Genomic DNA, 24,218 nt, shown 5'->3' with positions numbered 1-24,218 from the left:
GAGGCAGCGAGCGACCGTTGAGAGGAATAAGCTGTCGCGATTCTTAAGGGCCCTGTAGAGGGCCCTTAAGATGCGTAGAAACTGTTTGTTGCTAACAGTTTTGTTACAAGGCTCAACCCTAAAATTGCCTTCCATTTATGGCAGGCCGCAATCCGGCCGACCAACTCCTGTGTTTCCTTGATCAAGCTATTGATGGCTCACACCTTGTAGTTTGTTTTATATTATAGTAAAACTGGCCTCGCGAAAACATGTTCATCGCGAAAACCTGGTGGGCGCTCGCCGCCCGCTGACATTGCGTGTGGATTTTGGCTTGGTGATTAAATCGCATCGGCATTCGGCTGTTACCAATGCCAGCAAGCCAGTCGAGCGTGCCAGGAGGCGAGTCGAAGTCGAGGCAGACGGCGGGCGGGCCGTCGTACGGAATCGGCCAGCAGAATTTATAGCCCTCGGCGCGCAAATGGTCACCATAATTAGCTGAACGACCTCTGTAACAATGAGGTCCAGCTATTCGCTGGTTGCCGTTCTCGTGGCTGCCGCATTCGCGTGAGTAGTGTCTGTGATGGCTCTCTCGGAGTCGCGCCATTTTTGTCGCGGCGTAGGCGATCCAGCCCCTAGCTTGATGTATGTCACAGACAGATGTGTTGGTCATAACGTGAAAGCATCCCCAGCTCACGGTGGCAGCTCAGCCTTTCCTGGACGCTCGACAGCCACTGGAGCACGCCAGCATTCCCCAGCTTAGGCCGGCGGGCCTTTGATGGAGCCTGGAGCGCAATCGATCAGTACATGGCAGTGTCATCTTCTCTAGGACGTCATGCACACATGGGTTCAAGACTGCACGCCGATGCACACATGCGAACCAACACATCTTTTGCCCTTGTGCCTTCGGAATGCAGGGCCGCCCAGGGTGCTCAGTCGGGCTTGTACACCTCGTTCCCCTACTGCCAGTGCAAGAAGTCTCCCTCGGCCTACAAGCTGGGTGATGTCGTCGTTGCCAAGGGCAACAACCAGTACTGCTTCAAGCTGAGCGCCAAGGTGCCGGCTGGCTGCACTGACTACTGCTGCACCAAGGCGGACCTGAAGAAGATCGAGGTAAGCACGTGGTTGCGACTATGCCAGAAAGTCGAGCGGGAATGTCGAAGAGCATCACAGTAACCGACGCTCGCGGCTTGTCGCTAGCAGAGTTGCTGGCGTCTGCTAGCGTGCTTGTCCAAACCATTCTCACCCTTCTGGTTTTCTTTCTCCACAGTTCAACGTCTACGAGGCGTGCGACGTCTTCGGCGAGGTGGTGAAGGCCACCATCAACGGCGTGCCCACCAAGGTTGGTGTCTCGTTCCACGAGCCCATCGATGGCCCCGTCGGCTCCACCACTCTGGTGCTGACCCAGCTGGGCCTGGGCCTGGCCAGCGACGGTGCTGAGATTTGCATCACCCTGTCGCTGAACAAGAACGGCAAGGGCTGCACCTCCCTTGAGGAGCTGTGCATTCCTCCCCCTGGCCTGCCCAAGGGTGTGTGCTCGGCTGCGCTGTTCGACAGCCAGAACGACTGCTGCCCTATCTCCACGCCCGGCATCCCGAGCCCTCCTCCCCCCAGCCCGCCTCCTCCGTCTCCTCCTCCTCCCTGCACGGCTTGCGTGTACCTCTCCATCCTTGAGACCGGCAACGTTGTCTTCCCTTACGAGTTCTCCCAGCAGGACTGCGACGACTACGCTGCTATGATCGGCGACGAGCTCCAGACCGAGGCCGAGAACCTGGGCGTCGCGATCAACTTCGCCCCGGCTGTTTGCTCTGGCGACGTGATCAAGCTGTGCGCCACCTTCTTCTCATCGGAGCAGGGCGCCGAGCTGCAGCCCTTCATCGATGAGCGCCTGCCCTTCTGGCTGCAGCTGATCACCGGCGTCCAGGGCTGCCCCGCCTTCCTGACTGGCTACAGCGCTTACGCCGCCGTCGGCGGCATCGGCGGCTCCGCACAGGCCCCGGATGCGTCTTGCCTGAGCGGCTTCCAGTCCCAGGCCTGCGCCCCCGAGCCTGTGGACTTCCCCAAGTGCGCTTGCGTCACCACGCCCGGCGCCACCCCCTTCGCCTTCACGCCCGTCATTTCCACTATGGCCGGCCGCACCAAGGACACCACCTCTTACTGCTTCAGCATCACCCTTGTGACCCCCAACAGCGCCACCAGCCCCTGCGGCCGGAGCACCAGCCTGCTCAAGGCCGAGTTCTACGCCGACGACAAGAAGCGCCGCGCCATCACCGGCGTGTACGTGCAGCCCAAGACCGGCACCGGCAAGTGGCTGTCCGCCACCTGGGGCGCTGTGGACGAGCAGACCGTCAAGGCTACCCCCCTGAACTGGAGCAAGGACCAGGCGAATGGCGGTACTATCTGCCTGGAGCTGAAGAACGACACCCCCCTGTCGGACTTCTGCCTGCCCGCGCCCGGCGGCTCGTGCTACGGCAACTTGTTCGACGACAGCAAGAACTGGTGAGTTGGGTTTGCATTGACACGCTCGCAACAACGTACTTGCCAATGTGGGTTGTCTTGCGGGATCTAAATCAATAGGCTTCGCCCACGGACTTCCCCGCGGACATCTGCCTCGACGTTGTCACGTATCTGACCGCCATTCCTCACCCCTCCCGTGTCTTGCCCGCAGCTGCCCGCTGTACCAGGCGAGCCTGCCGTAAATGGCACAGCCCGCAGCAGCCGAGGCGTCGCGTGTCCATACACACAAGGTGGAAGCCGCTTGGAAGCCGCGCGGCTGACCCACCCTGTTTGAGTTCTTGTGGCAGCGGACTTGCTTCGCGGCAGCTGTGCAAACAGCTGCTGCGGCCACACGGCCTGGCAATATCGCGAGCTGGCACGGAGCATAGCTGGTGACCGCTGGAGCTTATGTGGCAGACGGCCACGGGTGGATTTTGTGAGGCGTTGGCAGCAGAGGCAGCAGCCGCTACAGCCACGGCGCACAGCTTCGCCCGTGGGCGCGTGTTTTGAATTGGGTTCGGAAAAATGGCTTGATTGGGTAGTTGACAAAGTGACAGATGAGATCACTGCCTCGCAGGATTAGTGTTGTGCGCGTGTGTCTAAACGGCATGGCACTTGGTGCGGTGCGGGTTTTGTTGGGGGCGGCTTGGCGACTCGCCACCAGCTGAATGCGGATTGCGTGAAGCACCGCCGCGAGGGCTGGCGCGGTGAATCGTGCAACTGATCCACAACTCGACTGTGTTTAATATGGGCAGTACATAAGAGCACTCGTGTGTGTAAATGATCATGCGCATTGACTGTTTGCTTAGGTTAGCGTCATCCTGGGACTGCAATCAGCGGAGCCGCGTTCCGGTTACAAGCCTCAGGAGAGGCTAACGGACACGGTTCATAGATGTGGTTGGCCGGGACCATTGTTCCCGTGGCCGTGCATAACGGCGAAAGCTCTGGTGAGAAGCAGGAGTTTGTGCGCAGGGCTATTGCCTGTTGCCCCTGTAAACCGGTTTGGGGGCACAGTACGAACGCGTCATATTGATATAATTTTCAACATAAGTTGAATGCCAGCCAGGCTGCGGCGGTAACTGCGGCAGGGGACAGCACGGTGGTCCCGAGTCAGCAGCTGAGTGACAGCCCCCAACGTGTCATCCGTCAGGATGCGCAGCTGGCGTCAGGGCTTTCTGCAATCTGCAGGCGGAACGGTTTGTGCACATCGTGCACGCCAGCCCGGCCGGCGTCGTCCAGCCCAGCCATCCCAATACAGCAGCCACCTTCCGTCAGCCAGCCATGGGCGCGACCGTCCGCAGCGTTTACCGTCGGTTACGAGGTAACATGTGAATTCGCAACTTGCGCTACTGACTGCCTACTCTCGTGCCGCCTGCAAGCCCACTCCGCCTTCCGCTCTGGTCTACGTACGCATTAGTTCCGCAACACTCGTCAATAACGCTGGCATCGTCAGCTACCGCACCGGTACTGCGTGTACCCAGATAAGGCCAGCAGACCGGCGCTGGCGGTTTTGCACATGAGGCCCTCAACCGGCTCGGGTATATCAGGTCCACAGGACTAACACCAACCTGCCCATTTCCAAGTTGCCATGTCCGATCTCATCCGCCAGGCGTTTATCCACGCTAACGCGTCACACGACTCCTGCTTCGTCCTTTGCATCTCGCTTTCCCTTTTGCACAGACTGCACTCTATGAGTTCTACGTTCGGGGATGAGACAGCTTGCCCCGGGGCTCTCAGGCGCAGGCGCAGTATTCTCACCCACCCGCGGTCTCCTTGCGGGTGTACACATGTCAATACGTGTTTCCGCCGTTCCGCGGATCGTGGAGAAACGTAACGCGTGGTATGGGACAGTGTTAAGGCAGGTTGGTGAAGTCCCGTAGGGTGCAGCTGATTCCCAGACCGTGACGCGTGGTTCGGTACTTCGGTGGGTGTGCGACCCGGTAAGGAATACGGCAGGGCCTGGGCTCTGCCAGGGAAGGCTCTCCCCTGGGGTAGCAGTACCTAGCCCACCCCGGACATAACTCACTGTAGAGCCTGGCAAGGGGTTGGAGATGTCCAACGGATGAGACTTGGGTGACCGCGTATTCACTAGAAGACTCGTAAGAGGCATAAGTTAGGGCCCAGCCCTGTCTCGAACAGGGATCGTAACAGTTGATCTGTTACAACCGGCCGGAACACTGGGCGTGGTGATGGCTTAACTCGGCGCGATCGGCCGTGCCTCTCATCGTGTCTCATCTTGGCGGGCGTTCCGCCCACACCTGGGCCCTGCCGCAATGGGCGTTGGGCTTGGCCTTTACTACCGACACCAACTCCACTCAGCATCCTGAAGAGGGATGCTGCAAAGAACGATTTGATTCGGACTCGAGGGCGGCACAACCTGTCCCCTGACCCAGACAGGGAAGAAAGGCTGTCTCTGTCACCGTGCACCACTGTGCCCCACCAGCCTAATCTCTTCCATGTAACCCCGAAAGCACAACCGGTTGATAGAAGCAGGGGGGGGGTAGAAAGCTCAGTTTCTTACCCCATGCTCAAAATTACAGAGCTTTAGGAGAGCATTATGCACGTACTTTTAACTTTTTAAGGGGGTGTCTGGCGGATTTCGGGAGGGGAGCCGGCGGCTGCCGTGGCGGCGGCGCTGGCGCCGGTGGTGGCGGCGGTGACTGGCTTGGCGGCGCCGCACCCACCGCATCCACGGCACACGCCAGTGGTGCAGCTACCAGCGGAAGCATCCGCAGCAGGAGGGGGAGCAGGAGCAGAGTCAGCGGTGGAGGGTGCGGCGGAGGCGCAGGTGGTGGTGAGCGCTCCGGTGCCGGGCGGGGCGGCTGCTGGGGGTGCAGGTGGGGGCGGCGGCGGGAGCGGCGCCACCAGCAAGGGGCAGGAGGCGGCCGCAGGTGCGTAGTGTGAGCGTGTGCGCGTGCGTGCGTGCTAACGGTGCGCCCGTGGCTTGGGTGACAGCGCACAGGCCGACACCCTACCCGCCTTGATGCCCGCCTTACGCTCCATGCCCAATGCCTCACACCTTACCCCGACAAACATCACACTTCGCGCCCCCCTACCGCTTCCTCCCCCTGGTTTGGAAACAATTCCTTGACGCTTGAGACCTCGGGCTCGGGCACATCCCCCCCCTCCCCTTCCTCACACGCACTCCAGACCTCCTGTCTGGCGGCGGCGGCGGCGGCTCCCAGGAGGGGCGCAGCCGGCTGTTTGAGATCAACCGCATCCAGTCAGCCATAACTGAGGTGAGGGAAGGGGGAAGGGGCGGGGCGAGTGGCATGGAGGGCAGGTGCACGTGTGTTCGCACATGTGTGTGCGTGTGTGCACGTGTGCATCCTTGCGGAGCACAGGGCTCTGCTGTGCGTGGCGCCGCCAGGTAGCATCTTGGCATTGTGGCCGCCATGGCAGGGGGGGGTTAGAAAGCTCAGGTTCTTACCCCATGCTCAATATTAGAGAGCTTCAGGAGAGCATTATGCACGTACTTTTAGTTTTTTAAAGGGGGGTCTGGTGAGGAAGTTCTGGGCCGCCAAAGTTGGGGGTCGGTCCTCGTCCCTGGGGGTCCGTCGGGTTTCGGGAGCCCATCCTGGCGGATTTCGGGAAGCGCCCCACAAGCAGAACTAGGGGCCAAACGCAGCAGTGCGAGGCTCATATGTGTACGTTATGACGTAATAAGCACAAACAAAGCGTGGGAGGGCTAAGTTGCGCGTCCGGACGTGGACATGTCGGGACATGTCTCCACATTCAACATATGCGCACTGACACAGCTGGGCTCTGAAGCGCTGATGCGCATGAGTTCACGTCTAACAAGGCTGCCGATGCACATTGTCCATTCGTCACGCGGCAAAGAGTTGAGCGCGGGGTGGTCTGGGTCGAGGGGATTTCCATGGATAGGATCCCGCCCGTGACCGAAGTCTCAGAACAGGACCGCTGATGGCACGGAGTGATAGTGCTCGTCAAGAGGAGTCGATTGACACTACTTTGGTATTAAATGGAGGGGTTTTAACCGCTGAACAACAAGGTTTTGTCCGTCGGGGGGTCGGTCGTCCCCTCAAGGGGGGTCCCGGGGGATTTCGGGGCATGGGGTCTGGCACTTTGTTTCCTACCCCTCCCTGATAGAAGTGCCCATCACTGGTAAATTGCATTTTACGCGGGCCACATGCACACACAGCCGTTGGCTGAGCCATTCACTTCATACACACACGTGCATGCAGGAACATACATGCACAGCACGGGAGGGGAGTGTGGAGAGTCCTGCTTTCTGCAAGGGTCACACCTCTCAAACCGAGACCCAACCCATCACACACCCAACCCAGGGTGCCGCTGGCCGAGCCTAAAGCGCAACGTGCACACATGACACAGTCATTGTGTCTAAGGATGGGGAATGGATGGCCAACCGACGCGTGCGGCAACGCGTACCGTAGACTCCAGGACCCAGCGCATGCGGCCAGGGACACCCTCCTGGCGTCTGCTTGCCGGAGGATGCAGCCCCCTGGCTCTGAAAGTTGTGCATCAGTGAAGTGTGTGACCCCAATGAAACCCGGGGAAAGCTGGCACAGCCTAAGCAACCGGCTCGTTCACCCCCATTACCCTTGCTACCCTAGCCAGCAGGGGCGTCACTAGCGACGAAATCGAGCACAGTGACAGTACGGTATATGGTGTGCGCTACGGCTCCCCCCGCACTTGGCCTGCTTGTGTGTAAGGCCCGGACAGCGGGAGGGGGGTCCTCAAGCTCTTCACCTGTTTCATTGGCGCCTGGGTTGGGCGTAAGTTGTTTCTCGGGACTCGGGACTACGCCAACCTGCCCCTTACCCTGTGCCATCGCACCGGTCTTCACCGTTCTTCGCCCCCCCAGCCCCGCCCGCGCCACTTGCCCCGCCCCCCCCACGAAAGCCAATCCCTGCCCCCGCTCCTCTCGCCTCCGCCAGCCTTCTCCTTCCATGCACACACGCATCTGAGACTGCAAGGTTCCGCGCTTGGCGCCCAATTAGGTGCATCGAACGTTTCGCTTCCGGCGCGCAGCATCCTTTGCTTTCGTTTCACGCTTCGCTTGTGAACCGGGTTACTAGGAGACATTTGTCCGGCCAAAGCGATGCACAACTTGAGCATCAGCCACTTGTGAAGCCGACAGGGCTCCAAAGAGCCTAGAAGGCGCCAGCTTCCCGCGTTTGGACCATGCCAGCAGCTCCATTGCCAAGTTGGTTGCTATAGCTGTACTCTATAATTTTTTTATAATGCAAAAATCAAGGACTTGCGTCGGCACGAGTAAAGCCACTCCAAACCGCGGGCGAAACAGCTCCGCCGCTCCCGGGCTGGACAGGCAGTTTTGGAGATGGCCCAAGGTAGGCCAGTATCTAAATAACTTGTGTGATGATAGTTGTGAGGTGCAAGCTCACGCCGCTAGCCCAATTGTTTGCCCGAGTTTGAGCGTAACGCAGCTGCTGTCCTACCGAATAGCCGGATGCATACCCACAAAAATAAAAGTTGTTTCCGGCACTGTCGAAGTGGCGCGGTTGCATGAATGATTGCATCGCACGCCAAACTAACGCGCCCGCGGTTAATGGCGGGCGTACGACTCGTTCGACCAGCCGGGCCCCCCATGATAAGCCCGCGTGCCTCACAATTTCTTTATAGCTGAACCACCTCTGTGACAATGAGGTGCAGCATTCTAGTCTCCGTTCTTTTCGCGGCCGCAATTGCGTGAGTAGCAAGACCGCGCGTTTCACAGATTTGTCGCTTCGGGAAGCTCCTGAGTTGTAGAATAGACGAGCATCGCTGACTCTAGTCAAAGATAATCATTTACGCTCACGGCGTAAATAGTGGTCGTGTGGGTCCGCTGCGCAGCTTGAATGCGGTCGGCCTTCTTGCAACCGGCGCTCTTACAGCATGCTCGGGCTATTTTCATGATTTCAGCATAGCGTAACAGTGATCGTAGCGCCACCACCGGATTTGACAGCAAGTTGCAAGCAGGCTATCCCGTCGCCGAGACTCCGCTTGCTCCGCTGGCAGTAACTCCGTGCCGCGTGTGCCCTTCGTTCTGAATCTGCAGGGCCGCCCAGGGTGCTCAGTCGGGCTTGTACACCTCGTTCCCTTACTGCCAGTGCAAGAAGTCTCCCTCGGCCTACAAGCTGGGTGATGTTGTCGTTGCCAAGGGCAACAACCAGTACTGCTTCAAGCTGAGCGCCAAGGTGCCGGCTGGCTGCACCGATTACTGCTGCTCCAAGGCAGACCTCAAGAAGATCGAGGTGGGTTGTCGGCGCATCGGGTCGCGGTTTCAAAGTCGCAGCAGCCAGCAACCCACAGTGTGAGTTCTTTTTTCAAGAAGTTCTCTGAGTTTGTTCCTCATTTTGATGTACACAGTTCAACGTCTACGAGGCGTGCGACGTCTTCGGCGAGGTGGTGAAGGCCACCATCAACGGCGTGCCCACCAAGGTCGGTGTCTCGTTCCACGAGCCCACCGATGGCCCCGTTGGCTCGACCACCCTGGTCCTGACCCAGCTGGGCCTGGGCCTGGCCAGCGACGGTGCTGAGATTTGCATCACCCTGTCGATGAACAAGAACGGCAAGGGCTGCACCACCCTTGAGGAGCTGTGCATTCCTCCCCCTGGCCTGCCCAAGGGTGTGTGCTCGGCTGCGCTGTTCGACAGCCAGAACGACTGCTGCCCTATCTCCACGCCCGGCATCCCGAGCCCTCCTCCCCCCAGCCCCCCTCCTCCTTGCCAGGTTTGCGTCTACATCTCGCTGACCGTTAGCGACGCCAGCCGCGTTCTGTTCCCCTACTCCATCAGCAACGACGAGTGCCAGGGCTACATCGCCACCATTCAGGACGACGTGGCCACCCAGGCCTCCGACCTCGGCGTGACCGTGACCCCTGGGTCCACCAGCTGCGCCGGCAACCTGGTGATGGTGTGCGCCACCTTCTTCTCCAACGAGGAGGGCGCCAAGCTGCAGAGCTTCGTTGACACCCAGATCAACTTCTGGCTGGACATGGTGACTCAGGGCTGCCGCCCCGCCCTGGCCGGATACACCGTGGTCGTCTCTGTTGGCGGCATGGGCGACGCCGTCGCCGGCCTGCCCCAGTCGTGCATCAACGCCCAGGCCTCGGCCGCCTGCGCCCTGCAGACCCCCGACTTCCCCAAGTGCCAGTGCGTCACCACTCCCGGCGCCACCCCCTTCGCCATTGCGCCCGCGATGTCGAGCATGGCCGGCCGCACCAAGGACACCACTGCTTACTGCTTCAGCATCACCCTGGTGACCCCCAACAGCGCCACCAGCCCCTGCGGCCGGAGCACCAGCCTGCTCAAGGCCGAGTTCTACGCCGACGACAAGAAGCGCCGCGCCATCACCGGCGTGTACGTGCAGCCCAAGACCGGCACCGGCAAGTGGCTGTCCGCCACCTGGGGCGCTGTGGACGAGCAGACCGTTAAGGCTACCCCCCTGAACTGGAGCAAGGACCAGGCGAATGGCGGCAAGATCTGCCTGGAGCTGAAGAACGACACCCCCCTGTCGGACTTCTGCCTGCCTGCCAACGATGGCGTGTGCTGGGGCAACGTGTTTGACGACACGAAGAACTGGTGAGTTGGGATGTGACTGCTTGAGGTTTGCTTGTCCTAATGTCTAAAAAGCAGTACTGTGTGCTGCTATGGGGTTGGCATGGCATGTAGAAATGGCTAGCTATGGGTTGCGCCGTGCCCCCCCTCGACACGCCTTCGGTTGTGGTTCTGATCTTGTCCCTCCATTTTTCATTCTGCTTTGCAGCTGCCCTCTGTTCGCCGCTGCCCAGCCGTAAGCGGCAGGACAAGCAGCAGCTTGACCGTCGATCATTACAAGATGATCCCATGTACATTGTTAGCGGGCTAGGAGCGGGCGGACATACAATACGATGGGCGTCACTGCCCGTCCCTCTCTCTTGGAACTTCTAGGTGTTGCATTCAGATGGAATGCACACCTTCTTGACGTCTATGACTTGATTGTTTGCTTTAAAACGTTGCAATACTTGCAAACCGTTGATGGTTGTGTTGATGCGGGTATGTCGTGTGGTAGCCGCCAATGCAGAGACTCGCGGGATGCCTGTTAGGTCATAGACGAGACATGCAGGAGAGCAGATTCGGAAGATGATGTAGAAAGAATGAACGATGCACAGGCAGATGGCGCATGTGAGCTTGCAAGAGTGCAAAAAGCGCTGTTTCGGGCTGCACAGCCGCGTGTCGACTCCTTGCGTGCCTGAAAAAGCGGACCGAGTGGATTATACGTTACGGGAACATTCCCTGTAACTGGCGTTTCGGGAGGCACGTGTCGCTCCGTATCAGGGGGTGGGCGGCTTTTGTACTGTGCACAGCTAAGTTGCGTTGGGGAAGGGGCCAGCGGCCAAGAAGCAAAAAAGCCCTGGGAAACACAGCAGTTGCCACCGCGCCCAGAATCCCAGTAGTGCAGACAGCTTCTGTGTTGCACGACACCTGCGGCAGAATTTCTACGTGTTGGCGTACCGGAGTGACCGCGGTGACGCTGACGGGGTGCATCGACTGAAGCGGACCAGATTGTCACGGCATGGAAGCAGATGTCACTATATGCTTGTGAAAGAGATGAAGAGGCATGCACCAACATGGCTTGGGCGCCAGGGGGGGGATTGAAGAAAGATAGTGCCAGACCCGAATTCGGGTACGACCAATCTGGACCACCCCCAGGACACAACACAACACAACACAACACAACACAACACAACACAACGACTCAAAGTGGCCACCTGACCAAACACGACACGAGATAACAAAACATGGCCGAGCACAATTTCTACGAAACATTTCAGGCAAAAATGCGTGAAGCTACCGACAGGGCGGTGGCCGCCGCTTTCGCAGGAACCTCAGCCCGATCGTCGCCCCAGCCCGAGCTGCCGCCGAGCACGGCGAGCAGTGGGCCTGGGTGCCGTTTGGAAAGCTTTGGGAGCTTCAGTAGTGTCAGCGACCAGCAGGACTCCTGCCCGGTTGCCAGCACTAGTGCGATGAGCATCGGCACTCCGGACTCTGGCGCGGCCTTCCCATTTCAGCGCGCTACGAAACTGCTGCAGCGTCTCACGCGCCTGTCTTACACGACCCGCCTGTTCGATCTCGCCACAACACCAGCGCTCGCGACCATCCAGGAGTACCTAGCGGCCTTGGAGGAGGCACTTGGGCAGCTAGAGCAGCAAACATCAGCAGCCACGCAGCACGGCGACAGCATACAGCAGCTGCAGCTACAAGCGCTGGCGCTCCACGCCTCTGTCTCAGAGGCCCAGGGCGCTGCGCTTGCAGCTGAACGGCGGCAGAAGGAGCTGCAAGGCACGGTCGCAGCGCTGCAAGTCCAGATGGAGGAGCAACGTTGCGCGCTAGAGGACACTCAGCGCGCCCTGGCCCGAGCAGGGTGCTCCGGGGGGGTCGACGAGGGTAAAGTCCTGCTGAAGTCGGTTAGCCGTGAGCTGCTCGAGAAACTCAAGGCGGCTGGAAATCTGGAGGCGGTGGCCAGTGCGAGTGGCGCAAACGTCTCCGGACGATACGTGCGCGCGTGGCGGTCAAAGGGTAGGGAGGTGTGGCATGTCGTGGTGGAGGTGACACAGCAGGAGCGGAGCGCGCTCATTCGGGTGGCGCAGCAGGTCCGTGCGGCTGGTGCCGTTGTCGCACCGTATCTGACCCGGGTAGGGTGTGAGATGCGCAAGGAGCAACTGAAGGCTTTTGAGGATCTTCGTGAGAAGGGGCTCCGACCCCGATGGAAAGGTGGAGCGGGCATTACGTGCTCAGGCGCGTAAACAGCGTATAGACGCTTTAGAAGACACTTTGCTTTTTGCTATCAAGCGCCTCCGGACTCAGAAGAGTTAGTGGGGCCACATGGACTTCGACGCCATGTAAATGCTCATGCTCACGGACACAGACTTATCGTGTAGGGGTTAAACCCTTAAACCCTTCAACCCATCCAAAGTGGTCCCAATCGACTTTCCTTGACGAGTCCTGCTCTGCATTCGAAGATGCATTCATGGAAATCCCTACGACCCACCCCGCTCCACGCTTTGTCATGTGACGTATCGATAGCGTGCGCCGGCAGCTGAAATAAATTCATGTGCACTGGAGCTTGAGAGCCCAGCCATGTCAGCGTGCAGGCGTCGCATGTGCGGACATGTCCCGACTTGTCCACGCCAGGACGCGCAAATGGACCTCCCACGCTTTGTTTGTGCACATCGTAACATGCATAATTGAGCCACACGGTGCTGCGATCGGCCCCTAGCTCTGGTTATTGAAATGCCTAGATCCCCTGGTTGTGGGGCGCTTCTCAAAATCCGCCAGGATGGGCTCCTGAAACCCGATCACGACTGACCTCCCAACTTTGACGGCCCAGAACTTGCTCACCAGACCACCCCCGAAGAACCATAAGTACGTGCGTGATGCTCCCCTAACGCTCTCTTATCTAATGCATGGGGCAAGATCCTGAGCTTCTACCATTCCCCCTTTGGCGCAGCCCACTTTTCCCTTGCGAGGGAGAGCCACCTTTTCTTGTCCCTTGACAGCATAGGGCGACTTCGACTTACCGTATGCCGGTGTAGCAGCTGAGACACGCTTTTTGCGCAGAAACAATGCACGGTTTGGTGAAGGTCGGCAGCCAGCTGGGGGGAGGGCGGTTTCCCTTCGGGCCGGAGATGGTTCCCTCCTGACCTGGGTGCTGGGCACCCATGCTTGGTCGGACTGTCCTTTCTTGTAATGTCGCATGCATAGAGCGCCCAGTCAGGCATGCTGCATGCCGCATACAGGTACCCTCAGCAAACATGCAATGATGCAAGCCGCGCAATCGGACTGCAGCTGCTGTGCGCGGCGGGGGAGGTGAAGGAGGAGGACGCAGGCGGGCGCCCGGCGCAGCCACTCTGCAGCAGGGCGGCGGTGCATATGGCACACGCCGTCCGGATTTCAAGTCCGCAACCGAGGGGAGGCTGCTTCATCGGCTGATTGCCCCGAAGCACCCATACACCTGCCACCGACATAAAGCGTCTAACCGTAAGTCACTGGACGGTGGGTCGCGGCGCCCGGGAGGGGGGGGGGCGAGGCCATTGGTTAACCCCGAGACTAGGAGAGTAGGAGAAGATGAAATGGCCGCAGACATGTATTCGAACCAGGGAGCAGCTGTGCTGTGGTTGGGGTCAGGGGGTCGGGTTCATGAGAGCAGTCGAGGTGGGCAGCTGTGTTACACCGTGTTGCCCCTTGCACAGGGATGAATTGTACCGTGTTGCTGTCGGGGGTCTTTTACCCGCCCCAGTGGCTCTACGCCCACTTCGGGGCCCATACCGTTCAGGCCCCAAGCAACGCATGGACCCCCAAAGAAAGAAAAATGAAAGAGCTAGGCCTGAGCTCGGCGGGCGTACAGGGGAGTCCAAACAAAAGTAATCACAGCCCATTCACCCGCCTGCAGGCAACCTCAGCCGCACATTGCATTGACGATGCCATGCTCACGTGCGTGCTAGATACACGAATTATTGTGGCAGGGGAAATTGAGCCCGACCATGCAATGCCGTTGGCAGTATATCTAGTCGCCTAAGCTTTGTCCTGTCTCTCCTCGCCTCCCAACGTCTTTCAAGTTGGCGGAAACGAATATGGCGCGTGCCACCTGTAACCTCACTGGCATCACTAATTGCACCCTCACTTTCTCACGCATACGCCCGTCTTGCGAAGGTGTCAGACACCACCACAGTCCCTCTCGGTAGGATTATCATCCACATGCGGTACCCATACACACTCCTTATGAAGCGTCAATCGTTGGCTGTGGCTTGCGTGGTCAAGAGCCGCTTGCAGCCACACATTGGATTCGCCTTAATCCTGATGACGTTGTGCTGCCGTAGAATATGTATAAAGGCCTTAACACCATCAGTCCCCATCTCAGCTCCCATGAGTCGGGAGCGTGCCTCACCATGTACCGATTGCACAGCGCCTGCGCCATGTAGCGGCAAGAATCACCGGCACGCTATCGCGTGCGTTGTCATCCACTCAAAACGCACCACACACAGCTTCGGCTTCGAAACCAAAATAATCGGACATGCAGCCGTCCACCTGCGGTCGTGTCTGTGGTAGCCTCATGTTATGCATCTATGCATGATTGGTACCGCACCAAACATGTGCCCACCAACATGGGCTACTGCCCCTGATAAGTTCATCCCGCACGAAGTCCATGCCCAACACACTCAGTCCTGTCGTCGTCTCATCCCTCGCCCCTTGTTCTTCGTCTGTGCGCAGTCACCGCCTCGCCGTGGCACAGCCGAAAAGTACAATCGACGCCAGGCTGTCGACAAACACAGGAAACAGCTGAGGCGCACCGTAAGACTGCTACGCTGGCGTCCCACGCACATGACTCACATGGCGCAGAATGGAGCGTGCTCCGGGAGCCCGGCACAGCACTGCAGAGCCGCGCCGCCTGCACCCACCCGCGGTCTGCCTACCAAGCTGCTGCCCCACGGGAAAAGTACCTTGGCAACCCATTCCCAACCTATTTGGGGGCCTGCGAATGACTGCCCAAGCCCCCACCACATAGACCCAGATCACTTTGCCATCTTCTTCGCCCACGTCACCCCGGCTGAGCCTGCACGGCTGCCTACCTAACGCCCTGCCGAACCTGGCACGCCGGCGAAGGTCACGACATGCAGAAGTCGCGGCGCCCGAACAGGTGCGCCACCTCCGCCAGCACCTGCAGCGACCGAAGCTGCTCCGGCCGCAGCACCTGCGGCGGCTCCGGCTCCTCCAACCCGTCCTCCTCCTCCTCGCACCCCTGCACCGGCTGCTCCTGGACCCAGACCCGCTCCGACAGCTGCTGCTCCGGCAGGCAGGCGGGCTGCGCATCCGGCCCGGCCAACCCCGGGAGGTGCTGCCGCGTGGCGGCGAGCAGCGCGGCTAGCAGCGCGGGGTTGGACTGCAGCGCCATCAGGTCCAGACCCTCAAGCCCCGGCAGCGTCAGCGGCGGCAGGCCCAGCTGCCCCGTCAGCGACAGCGGCAGCGGCAGCGCAGCGGTCATAGAGGTGTCTGAGTCGTCCGACTTGCGCCGGTACTGCTCCTCCTCCTGATGCGTCGGCAGCTGGGGGGGCTGGTGCTGCTGGTACGGCTGCCGGGGGTGCAGCGGCTGCTTGCGCGGCTGAGCAGGTTGCTGGCTGTGGTGCGCCGGCTTGTGGTGCTGCGGCGCGGCGGCGGCGTGCGGCTTGTGGGCCTTGTGTGCGGCGGCTGGCGCGGCGGCGGCGCTCTGCTGCTGGCAGGGGTAGGTGAAGTTGGTCTGCAAAGGGGGCGCAGCGGGGTTGCGTCAGCGGCCTGAAGGTTGACGCGGGGGCTCGCAGGCGGGCACGCTGTGATCGGATAGCTGGCATAACTGACGCGCGGACTTGGCTTGAATCGCACAGTTACGGTGGGTGCAAGCAATATCAGGGCGACGTGCAAGTCATCCGACCCAGATCAAGACAAGCGAAACTGTGCATTCGAGCGCGTCTCACCTTGGCGCGAGGCCCATGCAGCGCAATGGCGGCCTCATCGTACGCCCGTGCAGCCTCCTCAGCAGTCTTGAACGTGCCAATCCACCTGTAGCCAAAGTTCCCACAAGATTCCTCGACAGGCTTCGAGGCCGCTGGCTCAGGAGGCAGGTGGCTTAGGGCCAGACAGGCCAGGACAATCCCCGTACAAGCATACCGCATGGCGAAACGAGTAGGACATGTTCCATACATGTCAAGGAGCAAATGCTCACCGGCGCTTGCCGCAGCCTGCGTCCCGAATCTCGGCGGCGTAGGAGCCCCATGGCCGGCGCCGTACGCCTCGGTAGCCGGCCTTGTTTGATGTACCTACAGACGAGTAGCCACCACAATGCAAAAGAAAGAGAAGAGAGCATCGTGTTAGTGGTCAAAACTGGCATATGGCTGAATGCGTTGGCAAGCGGACAGCCAGAGTGGGGCGGGGGTAAAATGAAACCGGGTGGTTCGTGCCAGGTGGCGGTGGCGTGCCCAGTCGGAGCTGACAGGGCTGCGCCTGACAGGACCTAAAACGATCCCAACGCGATTTCCTTAGATAGAAAAAGAGGATTTGAACCGCTTCTAAGCATCGCCTTGGGAGTCAGAGCTGGAAGGAAACTCGAGCTGCCCTCGAGCATTTGAATGGCGAGCAGGGTCCAGCACCAAGAATCTGTCCAGGCCCTCCCCGAATTGCTTACCATCATGCGTTATGCCTTGCGCGCCTTGCGCGGCGTCCTCATAGTCTGGGTCCTCTTCCGCGCTCACACTGCGTCGCTTCTTGCCAGTCTGGACCTGCGCCACGACCGCGATGTGGTCCTCCTCGCTGCCAGAATCAATGTGTTGGCCAAGCTGCTGTTCGGACAGCGCCATCGCCGCAGACTGGAGCCTGCGCATAAAAGCAGTCGCGCGTCAACTGCCCGCTCGGCGCACGCCAGGCGCAATTATGTCTATCTGACCGGCCCAATCAATACGCCGTGATATCAGACAGGAACCTGGACTAGGGCGCAGCACGCAAAGGCTTGGCCGCGTCTGCAGAGTTTTGCCGCGTTCTCCCCGACAACGCCCGACTGCCTTCCCACCAAATCCGAACGCAGTTTGCAGCACAAATTACTTTCTATCAATGCAGCTTGAGCTGCGTTTCAACCGACTTTCGCGCGGCCCAACTGCGTGTCTCCTCGGCTTCTTCTGCGTTCCTACTTACGGTAGGGCGTATGGAGCCGGCCACAGCGTCTCCATCCTTCCAAAGGATCAAAATCCAGGCCTGGTAGCGCTGGCGGGAGCAGGGAAACTCTGAGAGGCGAATGCAAGGAGGTAGCACGCCGCGGGGTTTGATATGTAATTGAGGTAGTACGTAGTTTGGTCGTGACAGTTGTGGTGTTGGTGTGTCGAAAGCAAATGCTTTGGGAGCCGGGCGGACTCGATTAATAGAAGGAGAACCGCGATGGATGAGAACCCGCGCCAGCCCCATCAAGCATTCCTACCGACCCTTCCAGCGCCAGCTGCACTCGTAGATCATTTAATTTCATCAACTTCACATGCGTAGCTCACGTCCACCTCGCGGGCGCAGTTGGCGAGGTTTCGAGTTTGCGCGTCTTAGGCGTGAAGGGGCACTCCCGGTTGCCGAACGATGATGCGGATATAATTATGCTATAGCAACAGCTTTAACAGCCATGCTGCCTGAAGATGGTAAGTGCGTGCCGGAGGCTGCTGGCGTGCTGGCGCGGTCCTTTTGCGACCTCCCTACAGCCATACTCGCCGATGTGCTGCGCCGCCTGCGGCCCTTGGATAAGGCCGCGGTGGCAGCCACATGCCACACGCTACTATTTCTGGTAACGGATACAACAGGCAAGTCCCGCTTCGCGGCCGGCTCAGTCGTTGCTGTGACCCGGGCTCTCCCTAAACACACGGCCGCCTGTCGTGTCAAGGTACGCGGCCGCCTCTTAGGGCGGGCTGGGCGGCGCCGTGGCTTCCTGCACCCGACCCACATGCGCGTTGCTCATAAATCCAACTGTGACGCCTGGCCTGCATAAACACACAACGCTCGCTGAACTCTGGCTGCACAGGTGGCGCCGGCGCCGGGCTTGGTGGGCTGGAGGCCTGGCGGCAGAGGGCGGAGCGCCACCGAGCCGTCATCGATGGCGACTGGCGTGCCTTGCTCCACGCAACCGCCCCACAGCCGACCCAAAACCCCACGTCGCAGGCCCTGGCCTGCCATCCTCATCCGGCGCACAGCCTTCGGCCTGACACGCCCTTCACTCAGCCCAGCGCCTTGCCCAGCGCAGCTGGCGGCGCCGCCGCCGCCGCAAGCCGCCACAAGCCGACCTCGCCAGCACGCTGCGGTGCTGGCGCAGCGCGGCTCAGGCTCGAGCGCGGACACATGTTTCAGCCCCCTGCCGAAGCCGCGGCGGCAGCGGCGGTGCTGTTGAGTGATGGGCGGGTGGCGATGCTCGCTGACAGCCATGCTGCCGTGCTGGCCGCCCACCATCCGCCGCGCGACGGCGAGGCGGCGGCGACGGCGGTGGCGGTCGCCGCCGCAGGCGATCGCGACCATGCGCTTCCCGCCCCTGCAGCGCCGGCCTCCGTCGGTGGGAAGGGCAGGCATGGCGACCCCGGCACTTGGCCGGTGAGTACTTCCTGACTGTACGAGCAGCCCGCAGCCCTGTCGTCACAACCCGTACGGTATATCAATCCCAGTTTACACGCCGCCACGCTACCTGCACGGTCGCTGCCCCACCCCATCCCTGGTTGGCATGACGACCGCTGCAACTGCCTACCACCGACACCCACACGCTCGCCACGCCACGCTGCAGGTTCCGGGGCTGCCGGTGACGCACGTGACGCACCTGCCGGCCGCCCACACGCTGTGGCTGGCACCCGAGCTGCCCGCGGCCGCGCATCTGGCCCCCGCCGCATGGCCCCAGCCGTCCACCTACCGGCCCGCGCTGCAGCCGCCGCTGGTGCCCCCGCTGCTCGGAGAATCCGTGGTCACGGACGCGGGGGCGGCGAGCCAGTCGGGGCCCATGCGGCCCCTTGGAACCAGGGCTGCGGGGTCAGGAGCGGAGGCGGGCGCGGGGGCGGGGCCGGGGGCCGGGGCCCGGGTGGGGTTGGAGGCGAGAGGCGGCTGTCCAGGTGACGGTGTGGCTGGCGATGGTGCGGGTGCGGATGGAGGTGGTGGCCTGGTGTTGGGGTCGGGGGCGGCGTGCCTGCCGGCGCACCCGACCAGCCCAGCCTGCAGCGCAGAGGTGAGGGCGTGCCGAAGGGGGGCGGGCGGGAGGAGCATCAGAGGGAGGTTAGTATGGAGGGTGTGGCGGGCCGAGCGCGAGCGCGTCGGTGTTTGGTGTCAGGGAGCGCGTGGGTGTGCAGGCGCAGGTGGAGGGGCACTGAGCGTAGCGTGCAGGCGCCGCCAGCAGCAGTTGGAACTCGGGTCTGGTGCGGGAGCTCTAGACGGCAGATCCTTTTGGGCCCAGACCAGGGCCCAGACCATCCACAGACACTTTGTGCTGCCTCTGCGGCCCCTGCGGTAATCCTCTTCAAATCGGGCTCTCGCTCATCTCCGCATCCGCAATGGCAGGCGGTGCAGCTGTTCGCTTCCTTCGTCACGCGCCTCGCGCAGCACGCGCGCGGCGCGGCCGCGGTCCCGCAGCGGCGCCAGCGGCAGCAGGGTCAGTTGGAGCCGGTGGCGCCGACCTACGTGGATCTGTCGTACCATGGGCTGTACGGCAGGGCGACGGGTGTAGCCCTGACCACAGCTGCGTTGGCGGTTGGGAACCAGTGGCCGTCGGCCTTTGAGGGGGAGGGGGGCAGTGACCATGGTGACGGCGTCGCTGAGCCCGACGGCGACAGCGCGGCACTAGCGGCCCTCCTGCAGGTGATTAGAGCGGTCACGGCCGCGCTCGCAGCATTGGGTTTGGTTACGGTTTCAGCTTTGCCCGCTGCGCTTGACCAGCTCCACGGCGTCAAAAAGCATTGAATCACCGTCTTTGGGAGGGTCTAGATTGAAGCCTTTCCAGGATGAAACCTGGCAATGGAATTGTACAGTACAGGTGGAGGGCTTGAAGAGGCTTTGGCCCGTGCCCCTCTGTACAGGTTGCACATCGGAGCCATGAAGGCTCGCCGCTTGCTTTGGCGCTCCTGGCGGCGGCGGAGATGCCCCCCGAGGGTGGCGGCAGTGTACTGCTGCCGCACCTGCACACTCTGGTGGCCACACACTCGGCGGCTGCGGGTCTGCAAGAGCTGCGGCTGCTGGGGAGAGCGGTGCGTGGGGGATCCGATTGGTGGTGTTCGTGTTCGGGAGAGACAGGGCAAGAGAACAACAGAGCATGCGTGTCCGTGCGAAGTGTGTGCGTGTGCGGTGTTGTGTCATCCAATTCCAGCTGATTGGGGGCCTAGGTGCAGCTTGGCATTATGCCAGCGGTTGTGTTCAGCCTGTCATTCTAACTGTATGGATTTCCGTCGGGACAATGGTCATGATCCTGTCCTTATGCCACACAGGGCTGTTGCCGCAACCTCACCGCCCTCGACCTGTCCGGCTGCCCGCTCGCGCCGCCAGGCATTTTAGCTGCGGCGGCAGTAGCCGCGCACTCAGCAGCCGCATCCGCGGCTGTAGCAGCAAGGGCTGCTGCGGGCAGCCGCAACGGGTCATCCTCCAGGCGAGCTAACGGCGGGGGTGGCAGAGACCCGGCGGGTGCGCTGGGGGCTGCCATGCCACCTGTGAACAGGTGGGCAGGCGGCGTGGCGGCGGCGGCGGCGGCAGCAGCTACAGCGGCAGCGGCTGGGCAGCCGGCGGGGGCGGAGGCGCTGGCGGCGGCAGCGGTGGTGGCACGGGCCTGGGGCGGCGAGCTGCGACAGGCGGTGGCGCGACTGGAGTGCTTGCAAGGTGGGCGGTTGACGGGGACAGAGCCCTCATCCCAAACTCCCCAAAGCCCAGAACGGAAGAGCGGGGTTAGGAACAAGCATCAAAGGGCCGAATAAATTTTCATTTCCATGTCGGAGCGGCGTGGGTTTGAGCAGAGCGCTGGAAGCAACACCAACTGCCCGTTACCGTATGCAGACCTGCGCCTGTGTGACCTCGAGCTGGGCGGCTTCTTCGACAACGGCAACCGAAGCGGCAGTAGCAACAGCCGCAGCAGCAGTAGCAGCGTTGCTCGTGGTGGCGCTGCTGCTTCTGCCAAGAGCGCTGCTGCTGCCACCAAGGGTGCGGCTACTGCCAAGGGCTTGCCCCCCAATGGAACCGCTAGTGCCAAGGCCGCAAGCGCCACAGCGAGCCGGCCATCTGCTACAGCCATCTCATCTTCCAGGGCTGCTGCGGCCACCACGGCGGCTGCTACAGCTGCCGACGACTGGCTGACGGTGCTACAGCCGGCGCTGCGCCGCCTCCAGCGCCTGGAGCTGAACGGCTCTTCGGGCGTTGGGCCAGAGCAGCTGATGGCGCTGCTACAGCTTACTGCGGTGCCGGAGGCTGTAGCCGGGGCCGCGGCTGGCGGGGATTTTACGGCGGCGGGAGTGGCAGTGGCAGTGGGGGCTGGCAGCGGTGAGGCCAGGGATCCCTGTGGCTGCCGGCTGCGGCTGCAGCACCTGGGGCTCAGCCGCTGTCGCGACCTGGCGCCCGCGGCACTGCCGCCGCCGATGCTGCGGACGGCGGCGCCGCCGATACCTCGGGCGGCGGCGGCGGCGCCGCCACTGGCGCCACTTCCGACGGAGTGTGTGCCACACCGGGTGCCTCCTGGGTGCGGCGCGCGCCTGCCTCAGGCAGAGGCGGCACCGGTTGCAGCGCAAACCCCTTCGGCGAGCGACTCGTCTGGAGAGGAGGGAGATGCAAAGGAGGAAGCGGAAGTGGAGGTTGAGGCGGCGGTGGCGGAGAGGGCTGAGGTGGCGGCGGAGGTGGCTCAGGGGCAGCAGCTTGCAGGCTTGCACGGCCTGAGAAGCCTGGCCGTGGGGTGGGGCTTCAACACCGCCGCCGTGCTGCGCCTGTGCGGCTGCGGCAGACCAGCGGTCCCCGCCTCCACGCACCCCTCCTCCTCCGCCTTCTCTGCCTCCTCTTCCCTGCCATCATCCACCGCCACTCCCTCCACCACCTCCACCACCGCCGCCGCCTCGCCTCCTGCGCCCGCCCCGTGCCCGCCCCCTCCGCCGCACCGCTCTCTGGTGCTCTCGCGCCTGGAGCTGGGGGTGGGGGCGGCCGTGGACGACGTGGGGCTGCGGGCGCTGGCCGCCGCCTGCCCGCACCTGCAGGCGCTGCGGCTGGAGATGGCGGGCGTGTCGGGCGCCGGGCTGGGGGAGCTGCTGGCGGCGTGCTGCAAGGTGGGCGGGCAGGGGATGGAAGGGAGGAAGGGTGGAAGGTTGGAAGAGATGAGGGGATGGGGATGGGGAGGAAGGGAGGAAGGGAGGAAGGGCGCAAACGGTGCATTCGGGCAACGGCGGAAAGGCTGCAGTACTTGCGGCGGACACGTCGCCTGTGTGTCCGGGCCACAACGCAATCGGGCTTGCTAGGGGCGTGCGGCGTGTGTCTGGCCTTCCTGTGTCGACTTGCCTTCCTGCGTGGTGTGTCTTCTGCGTCTACTTATCCCTGCAGCTCCTCTTATTGGGTATGGTTTCGATAATTCGATTACAACCCCCGTTGGTTGGGATTGGAGTAGCCCGACCCCTCTCCCACCCCGCTTCTCCCCACCTGGTCCAGCTGCACGAGCTGCACCTCATCCACTGCCTGGGCCCCTTCCGGCGGGAGGACCTGCTGCGGCCGCTGGGCTGGCTGGCGGAGCAGAAGGCGGCGGTGGGGGGGCAGCAAGGACTGGCGATGCAGGGGCATGAGGCGGAGGGGCACGAGGGGCAGGAGGGGCAGAGGGAGGGGTTGGAAGCTGCCGCGGCCGCGGAGGCAGAAGAAGAAGAAGAAGCACCGCCACAGCAGCGGCGGCGGTGTGTACGGCAGTGCGTACGGCGGCGCTGTGTACGGCGGTGGGCCATGTCTGACCTGCAGCTGGTGGGCGGCAGTGCCACGGAGCTGTACGACGACGACCTGCTCTCACTCCTGTACGGCAGGCCGGTCGGGCAGCTGGCAGCAGGAGGCAGCGAGGTTGGAACAGGCGGCGGCGGCGGCAGCGCGCGCACCGATGGTGCTGCTGGTGCTGAGCACGCGGCGCGGATACCGCTGCCGCTGCCGCTGCCGCTGCCGCTGCCGCCTTCGCTGCCTCCCCTGCGCCGGCTGCGCACGCTGGCGCTGGTGGGCGTGGCGGGGCTGTCGGTGGGGCTGCTAGGGGAGCTGCGCCGCCGCGGCACGCCTGCACTGAGTCAGCTGCGGCTGGAGCAGACCGGCTACCAGCGACCGCGTGTGGGTCGTGTTCAGGCCCAGGCGGGGCGTGGCCGCGCCGCTGGTGTGGTGGCGGTGGAGGAGGGCAGTGGCAGGGGTGGTGCGGCCGCCGCTGCGGCATCACAGGTGGCGGAGGCGGAGGAGGGGGGAACACAGCAAGGACAGAGAGAAGGGGAGGTGGGGGACGCGGGGCGGCGGCCGTTTAGCTGCGAGGCGCTGCTGGGATGGCTTACGACCTGTGGGGCGCTGAGCAACCTGCGGCTGCGGCACTGCTGCCAGGTGAGCACTGGATGGGGTGGGTAGGATGGGTTCGGAATAGTTTGTGGGTAGGGTGGGCACGGAAAGGGGTCACGTGGGCCAGATCTGACCATGCCCATACCACTCCAAGCGGACACTGCACCAAGCACGCGCCGCCCCGTGCCCTTGCTTGCTCCGTCCCCACGCGCCAACCTGCCCCTTCCTTACGCAGCTGTCGCCCGACGTGGTGTCCCGCCTGGCGGCCGCCTGCCCCCGCCTGGAGCAGCTGATGTTGGACGAGTGCGACCTGCCCGCCTGCGGCTTCGAGGCGCAGCCGTCGCCATATGGCGCGCTATCGTACGTTATGCTGGCTCGGTGCCGGGCAGACAGTGTGCGGTGCCTGCTGGGCGGGCCGGCGCCGGCCGATGTGGCAAGGGCAAGGGCGGGGGGAAGCGGGGGTGCGAAAGAGGCGGAGGCGGTTGGCGTGTCGTCGTACTTGTCGTCGGTGTGGTGGCTGCCGGTGGAGCGTGACGTCAAGGTCATTCGGTTCTGCGATGGAGCGGTGACCAAGATGCAGTTGTTTTGATGCTGGGCGGGAGTGGCGGAGGTGCAGAGGAAGGCGACTAGGCGAGACAGACCTCGTGGGCGAAGCCGCGGAGGGGGGCTAAGCAGGCGGGACACGCAGGCGGAATGTAAGCCCCAATTTGGCACACTCATCCGCTCGAC

At 62.2% G+C, this 24,218-nt stretch overlaps 5 protein-coding genes across 5 annotated transcripts; 3 read left to right on the top strand and 2 right to left on the bottom strand.

The window, feature by feature from the left end:
* On the top strand, positions 1-3,656 carry CHLRE_14g620702v5 (uncharacterized protein). The gene is made up of 4 exons (XM_001690257.2): positions 1-543; positions 894-1,089; positions 1,247-2,475; positions 2,645-3,656. The coding sequence occupies exons 1-4, from the start codon at positions 494-496 to the stop codon at positions 2,673-2,675; spliced, it is 1,506 nt and encodes a 501-aa protein (XP_001690309.2). The 5' UTR covers positions 1-493; the 3' UTR covers positions 2,676-3,656.
* Positions 3,657-3,658: 2 nt separating this feature from the next.
* CHLRE_14g620652v5 (uncharacterized protein) lies at positions 3,659-7,910 on the bottom strand. Its single transcript, XM_043070176.1, has 3 exons — positions 7,383-7,910; positions 5,448-5,540; positions 3,659-5,297 (listed from the first exon to the last, which is right to left on the bottom strand). Exons 2-3 carry the CDS (start codon positions 5,473-5,475, stop codon positions 5,050-5,052), a joined length of 276 nt encoding a protein of 91 aa, XP_042916849.1. The 5' UTR covers positions 5,476-5,540; positions 7,383-7,910; the 3' UTR covers positions 3,659-5,049.
* A 100-nt stretch (positions 7,911-8,010) lies between these two features.
* Positions 8,011-11,056, top strand: CHLRE_14g620600v5 (uncharacterized protein). The gene is made up of 4 exons (XM_001690256.2): positions 8,011-8,163; positions 8,513-8,708; positions 8,824-10,037; positions 10,222-11,056. The coding sequence occupies exons 1-4, from the start codon at positions 8,117-8,119 to the stop codon at positions 10,250-10,252; spliced, it is 1,488 nt and encodes a 495-aa protein (XP_001690308.2). The 5' UTR covers positions 8,011-8,116; the 3' UTR covers positions 10,253-11,056.
* Positions 11,057-13,650: 2,594 nt separating this feature from the next.
* CHLRE_14g620500v5 (uncharacterized protein) lies at positions 13,651-17,350 on the bottom strand. Its single transcript, XM_043070175.1, has 5 exons — positions 17,154-17,350; positions 16,651-16,838; positions 16,192-16,285; positions 15,944-16,028; positions 13,651-15,729 (listed from the first exon to the last, which is right to left on the bottom strand). The coding sequence occupies exons 1-5, from the start codon at positions 17,186-17,188 to the stop codon at positions 15,100-15,102; spliced, it is 1,032 nt and encodes a 343-aa protein (XP_042916848.1). The 5' UTR covers positions 17,189-17,350; the 3' UTR covers positions 13,651-15,099.
* Positions 17,351-17,500: 150 nt separating this feature from the next.
* Positions 17,501-24,200, top strand: CHLRE_14g620450v5 (uncharacterized protein). Its single transcript, XM_043070174.1, has 9 exons — positions 17,501-17,797; positions 18,016-18,575; positions 18,763-19,194; positions 19,524-19,820; positions 20,039-20,206; positions 20,444-20,828; positions 21,003-22,252; positions 22,629-23,534; positions 23,725-24,200. The coding sequence occupies exons 1-9, from the start codon at positions 17,623-17,625 to the stop codon at positions 24,076-24,078; spliced, it is 4,527 nt and encodes a 1,508-aa protein (XP_042916847.1). The 5' UTR covers positions 17,501-17,622; the 3' UTR covers positions 24,079-24,200.
* Positions 24,201-24,218: the final 18 nt, after the last annotated feature.

The sequence above is a fragment of the Chlamydomonas reinhardtii genome, chromosome 14 (assembly GCF_000002595.2).
Source record: "Chlamydomonas reinhardtii strain CC-503 cw92 mt+ chromosome 14, whole genome shotgun sequence".
Taxonomy (NCBI): Eukaryota; Viridiplantae; Chlorophyta; class Chlorophyceae; order Chlamydomonadales; family Chlamydomonadaceae; genus Chlamydomonas; species Chlamydomonas reinhardtii.
Note: the sequence above shows the minus strand (reverse complement) of the source record. Positions and strands in the feature narration are given on the sequence as shown.

Coding starts and splice junctions, on each gene's coding strand:
- CHLRE_14g620702v5 (XM_001690257.2), top strand. CDS start 494: ATGAGGTCCAGCTATTCGCTGGTTGCCGTTCTCGTGGCTGCCGCATTC. Junction 544..893: donor CTCGTGGCTGCCGCATTCGC/GTGAGTAGTGTC, acceptor TTCGGAATGCAG/GGCCGCCCAGGGTGCTCAGT. Junction 2,476..2,644: donor TTCGACGACAGCAAGAACTG/GTGAGTTGGGTT, acceptor TCTTGCCCGCAG/CTGCCCGCTGTACCAGGCGA.
- CHLRE_14g620652v5 (XM_043070176.1), bottom strand. CDS start 5,475: ATGGAGCGTAAGGCGGGCATCAAGGCGG. Junction 5,298..5,447: donor TAAGGCGGGCATCAAGGCGG/GTAGGGTGTCGG, acceptor CTGCACCCCCAG/CAGCCGCCCCGCCCGGCACC.
- CHLRE_14g620600v5 (XM_001690256.2), top strand. CDS start 8,117: ATGAGGTGCAGCATTCTAGTCTCCGTTCTTTTCGCGGCCGCAATTGC. Junction 8,164..8,512: donor CTTTTCGCGGCCGCAATTGC/GTGAGTAGCAAG, acceptor CTGAATCTGCAG/GGCCGCCCAGGGTGCTCAGT. Junction 10,038..10,221: donor TTTGACGACACGAAGAACTG/GTGAGTTGGGAT, acceptor TCTGCTTTGCAG/CTGCCCTCTGTTCGCCGCTG.
- CHLRE_14g620500v5 (XM_043070175.1), bottom strand. CDS start 17,188: ATGGAGACGCTGTGGCCGGCTCCATACGCCCTACC. Junction 16,286..16,650: donor GCAAGGCATAACGCATGATG/GTAAGCAATTCG, acceptor ACTCGTCTGTAG/GTACATCAAACAAGGCCGGC. Junction 15,730..15,943: donor TGCATGGGCCTCGCGCCAAG/GTGAGACGCGCT, acceptor CCCCCTTTGCAG/ACCAACTTCACCTACCCCTG.
- CHLRE_14g620450v5 (XM_043070174.1), top strand. CDS start 17,623: ATGCTGCCTGAAGATGGTAAGTGCGTGCCGGAGGCTGCTGGCGTGCTG. Junction 19,821..20,038: donor CACTAGCGGCCCTCCTGCAG/GTGATTAGAGCG, acceptor CCCTCTGTACAG/GTTGCACATCGGAGCCATGA. Junction 22,253..22,628: donor TGCTGGCGGCGTGCTGCAAG/GTGGGCGGGCAG, acceptor CACCTGGTCCAG/CTGCACGAGCTGCACCTCAT.